Source organism: Cariama cristata, unplaced genomic scaffold (genome assembly GCF_000690535.1).
Source record: "Cariama cristata isolate BGI_N322 unplaced genomic scaffold, ASM69053v1 scaffold9195, whole genome shotgun sequence".
NCBI lineage: Eukaryota > Metazoa > Chordata > Aves > Cariamiformes > Cariamidae > Cariama > Cariama cristata.
This window is the reverse complement of record NW_009615742.1, coordinates 26941-32692: the sequence shown is the minus strand read 5'-3', so window position 1 is coordinate 32692 and position 5752 is coordinate 26941. Positions and strand designations below refer to the sequence as shown.

The window sequence follows — 5752 nt, the reverse complement described above, 5'->3', positions numbered from 1 at the left end:
TGTGACGGAATGGCATGTACAATCTTTGCCCATCCTTAAGGATCTTCCTTCAGATATTGTCTGAAGGATATTCCTTCAGTATTTGTCAGGAGTACTGCTTTAAGTTTCTCAGGGTGAATGTTCTTAAAAACAAACGAGAGAGAAAAAAGTTTCTTACTAGTAAGTGGTGCTCATCCTTCTTCCTTAGACCCCATCCAGAAAGCCTAGGATGGAGAGAAAGTGTTGAGCAGGCAGTATGTCATTATTGCCACATACACAGTAGTGATGGGGCAAGTCTTGAGCAGGTACCCTTACACATCTAAGCTTTTAAAAATTTCCAATGATAAATGTGTCAAAGTCCTCCTAAGTCCCTATTACATTTGCCACTGGATTTTTTTTTTTTGCCCCAATAGCTAACTAAACTATTTCTTGCTCCAAACTGAGCCCATTATTATTCTTCATAGCCACAACAGACACGTAACATGCATACAGGGAGATGCAGTGATCATGCAAGTGTAAAGCTCCTCTTTTACATACTTGAGGATCTCTCTCTCTCTCTCGTGTAGAGCAAACACCAACAATTCCTTCTGTCCTTCCTAGCAAATCAGGCTGTGTAGACTCTGGATCATTCTCTTTGCTGTCTTCTGGATAGTCTACATCCAGAAGATGCAGACTAGTTTCCATCTACCTTCAAGTGTGATACATTAAACCGGGCACACTGTTCCAGGTGAATAGTTGTAAATCCAGAGTGGACAGGAAAGATGACTCGCCTATCCTCAAAGGCTATACTTGCCTGTTACTTGCTTTCTTTTTTTGAAACAGCAGAAATATTCCAATTATCAGTCTATTTTTTTTCCATGAACACCACATCTCCATTAGCATGTTCTTCTACCCCAGCCCTATCAATGCTCCACCAAGTTAATTTTCACCAATTCACCTAACCATTTTAGTAGGTTTTCTTTGTAGCCATTCCAGTTACCTTGCTTTACAGCTAGTTTAGTCTATCTTTGAGTGTTCTGGATGACTAAGACCTTTTTAAAGTTAAGATTTCCTGATACCTCTTGAAAATATCTCACTTGTTCTCACTTAAGACTCTTCCTTCATAGGTGCATTAGTAGCACAAAATTAGTATTTGATCAATTAGCACACACAAATCACAGTATGGCTTCTAAATATGTTTCATTTCCAATGCAGTTAACCTGTGATGTTCTCTGTGAAATAAAATTTAGATGCATTATTTCATGTCTAGTAAAGTTTCCATAATATCATCATTTCTACCAATTAAGATTAATTTTTTATATATGACCAAAAAAAAAAGTTCCAATTGGTAAAGGAACAGAAATGGAACACTGTTATCTTCCCTAAATACTTCTCCCTTAAAGTTTTATGGCAATGGGATGAAATTCTGTGAAATGCTGATCTGTGAGAAGCAACACAATTCGCAGTTACTGGGGAGAATCAACAGTATAAATGGCAGAAAGTTAATGGAGGTTTTCAGCCACCAAGGTCTGATTTTGAGTTCAGATACAGAATCCTCTGATTTTTCATTTCAATTTTGAATTCAAGCTCAAAAACTTACTAGAATCCTGATATTAAATCAGAAGTTGAGTGGTAAATAATTCTTTTAAAAAATGCAAGTCCTTAATGTTTCTTGCAAAAGACTATGATCACTGCTCTGATTTGATATCACTTACAGCCTATTAAGTACCCATTATTCCTGCATCTTAAGCTTTGTCTAAGTTTTCCAAAATTATGAAAAACAAAATAGCAAGTAAGGAATAATAACCCTTATTACCTATTCTTCAAATATAAAATCAAACTATATTGAATCCAGGGTATACACACACACCCACCCCCCCCCCCCCCCCAAATATGAGAACTCTTAGCCCAATAACGTTAGCTTCTAAGTCCTATTCTGTACTTAAAAACTGGTCATGAAGTATATGCCTTATACATCTTAATTTCTAATTAAGAATTAAGGCCTTTAATGTTCTTACCCATTTCAACTTTACCAAACTAACAGCACTACCAAGTATCACTGTGTGTTAGTCTGCAGGGTTGGTAAAAAAGGTATTATATTGCAGGTGTATATAAATGTACGTGGAAGTTAATGTTAGAAATACTACTTATTTCAAAATATTGTTAGAATTACTAGACATTTCATGTAGCAGCAGACATGCTTATACGCATATGGTCTTGGATTCACAGCTGCAAGGAAGAAAAATACATTTTGAGTGCAGAGTTCCATTACTCTCATGCTTGCTTAACAGTTTCAGATCAATTCGCTCTTTCAGAACAAATATAGATGCTTTATATTCTGTATATTCATTGGCTGTAAACCTACCAGTTCCAGTATGCAATTACCAGTGTGGGTTTTCCTGAAGGTCCACCAATTTTTAGGACATTGTTATCACACATCTGCATAAGCAGCTCTCCAACACAAAAATACACCTTCATTCTTCAACACACAAAATAGGTAAGATGATACAAGATTTATTAATATTTTCTTTTACTAAGGCACGTGACGTATAGAAATACTGAGGTACAAAAATGCAGTTTCCTGCATATGAGATTTAAAGGCCCATTTTGACAAAGATGAGCTACATCTCTTCTGCTCAGAACATTCAGCTTTTAGCCATTTTTTTCTTTTGTACCAGTTCAACAAGCAACTTGTATCTTGCTATACACTCCTCCTACAAGGAAAAACAAAAGTGTTAATTAAGGTTTGATATTCTAGTATTGCTTTAAGTCTATTACAAGCTAACCCATTCTAGAAGAGCAAGGTTCTAGGGGTTGTGTGGAGTTTTTGTTTTGGGTTTTTTGGTGTGTGTGTGTTGGTTTTTTTTAAGTTGCTCACTGAATTTCAGAAGGAGAATCTACATCTAGTGAAGAGTGGCTTAGAAAAATGAACTTGCAATTTACATTTCTTAATGGATAATTTCGCTCTTTAAAGAGCACACAAACCCAAGAAAACAGTTGCCTGGTACTTCTTGACAATGATGTAAAAGCAATTATTAAACAGTTGTATTGTAATACCTATTTCAGAACAGTCATTCTGGTATGAGCCACGCTGCAGACAGGTGAAGACAAGCCTTTAGGGTTACTAACATAGCACCTACTGACACCAGATAGTGTTGAACAGCTCCTGAGCCAGAGAAACACTCAAATCCCCCGCCCACATTTCCTGCTCTCACACTCTGTTTGGCACAAATAAAATTAGGATTTTCTGCAGCTACTATGACTAAAGCAAGCAAACTAAGCTATCACAACTATTATGAAATCTAGCACAGACCAACTATATCAATGAATGCCATTTTAAAAATATTATACTTACAAAAAGAACATTAGAAAGATTACTGAGCAATTAACACTTGCAGATGGATTACTTATTATGTTTTTTCATTGAGATGGGTTGAAAAAGGTATTGTAAAAGCGTAAGCAAAGTGGCTCACCAACATTTGGTTACTAACTTTGAATCAAAATTTGGTTTAAAATCTAATTTGTCCTGCAATTGAAGATCTGAAAGGCAGAGGAGAGGTACATATTTTAAGTGAAACAGGAGGTATTTCAACATTTTCTGTAACAGATCAAACAAACTGAATTAAATGAAAATATATTTGAAATAAAAGCAACAAACATGACAGTAATGCTCGTTAGGTTGATTATGTCTGAACTGATAGGCTAAGTAAAGACCTCACCTTTCTGCATGGACCCTCAGTTCTTAAGGTATTCATAAATTGGTAGAAAATATGTTTCCCCTCAATTTACAGTATAGTTCAAACAAAACTAAGCACACCTTGCTTTTTCCCGGAACACATTTTGCTATTTTATCCCAGCGATCAGATGTTCCCTTTGGATACTGTTGCAAGGCCATTTCAAGAAGTTTCTGTTGATTTTGAGTCCACAGTTCTTCTGGGGCACGGCTTTTCTCTCTTTTTGTGCTCTCATCATCACTCTCTTCCTCTGGCTCTGTGTTACCAAAATCTTTCTGGCGTCTCCCTCTCCCCTTCTCTTCTGGTACCTCTTTTGTTGCTGGTAGAGTCACTTCGGGTGCTTTGACCATTTTTCGTTTGCGGTGTCTAGTTTCACTTGCAGTGGTCTCCTTTTGATCTATTTGGGCATCCATCTGCTCTGGGATATGATCGTAGTTCCCCACTTCCTCCTCTTCCTCCTCCTCGTCCCTTTCTCGCTGGGTGATTATGTGGTCTGGCAAATTCACATTGGCTTTGACATTCTTGGAATTCTGGGCCAGAGTTTTAAGCTCGGAGAGCCTAATGATACCTGTTAGAAGTATTATTGTTACAGTTCTAAAAAAATAAAACTACAAACAAGCAGAGAACTGCCCACAAATAAAAGGTATCCGCAATAGTGCAGAGAGGAGAAAAAGCTCGTCTGGATCAAGAGCTTAAGGAAACCGCTTATTGAGAAATCAAGGTATTCGTTATGAAGAAATGAACTTTGCCAATTATGAGCTTATCTGCTATGTGTGAACTACTAGTAAATTACCACACTGATATAAAGAAACATAACAGAACAGCCTGAACAAACGAACAAAACCCACAATAAACTGAGTAAGAAAGCCTGGGAGGATGTAGCTAAAGGGAAACATTCCCTCAGAATACCCATCAGTTGTTCTCTTCGCTCAAAGTAAGGCAAGGCTGAAAAAGTCTCTTTGCAAAGCATACCCTGAAAGGTACAAAATGCACTCCGTTTGCATAGCTATAGTCCAAAGACAGTGCTTTTTATAAGCATCAGTGAGGATCTAGTAGCACACACCTGGTGTATATGTAACAGAATCCTTCAGTTGTTTGGCTTTCATGGTAACCTGCATGAAAACAACAAAAAAAAGGACTATTAAAAAATTATATTACTCAGGCTACTGAAGAATTAATTAGCAACTTACTGCAAAATACCAACACTGAACATATGTTAAATGCAGCAAGGCAGATCATTTTCTGCTGGCTCTGTTCATATATGGATCCCAAACTGGCAAAAAGTAACTTTCCAGACTTTTGTCCTTTCTAAAACATTCCTAGCTTATTAAAATAATGTAGGCAATGCTACACATTTCTATTACTATCACCATAACACATCACAGTTGATATTCAAATTTTATTTTCTTTCATTGTTAGACCTTAATTCTCTAACCTAAAAACACCATGAGGAGAGGGGGGAAAAGGAAACAAATGAGTTATCTTCTATATATGAGTTTTTTAACACTGAACAAAAGAACAAAAAATAACCCGTGTAGGCCAAGATAATGAAGCACACTAATGGACAGGCATTGAGTCCCAAAATAAAATGGAACAGTTTGACTGCCAAAGTTCAAAGACACCTCCTAAGTCCTGACATTTCAGGAAAAATGTTTATTACTGAAAATCCAAAGGATGGAGAGCTGCCTGCTTCAACCTCTCCATGTATACCAAAATCTGTCTTGGGAACAAAGTAACACCAGATTTAACATTTTCAATTGTTAAACAATTATCCTTTATGTAGAGCAGCACTAGAGAGCAAACCTGCCAGGGGATTGTACAGCTATTTGCTGGAAGAAGAAAACAAAGATTCAGGATTTTTGTTCAATGACAAGATTCGTAAGTGAGTACTTCAACTGTTAAAATACTTTGGTACCGTCTGCTTCTAGTCTAGTCTGTTTGGTTCCTCCCACCAACCTTTCTGCCCATGAAATTGCAGGACCTTGCTTTAAAAATGGGAAAGTGCTAGATCTCCTTAATGAAATGACAGCAGACTTAGCAAGGGAAAGTGGTCTATTTTC

The 5752-nt window shown here is 36.9% G+C and overlaps 1 protein-coding gene across 1 annotated transcript in view; it reads right to left on the bottom strand.

Moving 5' to 3' along the window:
• Positions 1-2456: 2456 nt before the first annotated feature.
• Positions 2457-5752, bottom strand: part of LOC104161472 (dnaJ homolog subfamily C member 1-like) — a gene marked incomplete at its 5' end in the record, with an annotated part of 15389 nt that continues 12093 nt past the window's right edge. The window contains 3 exons of the mRNA XM_009699926.1: positions 2457-2672; positions 3776-4260; positions 4756-4804. Coding sequence (XP_009698228.1) covers positions 2604-2672; positions 3776-4260; positions 4756-4804 — 603 coding nt within the window. The remainder of the gene's footprint in view (positions 2673-3775; positions 4261-4755; positions 4805-5752) is intronic.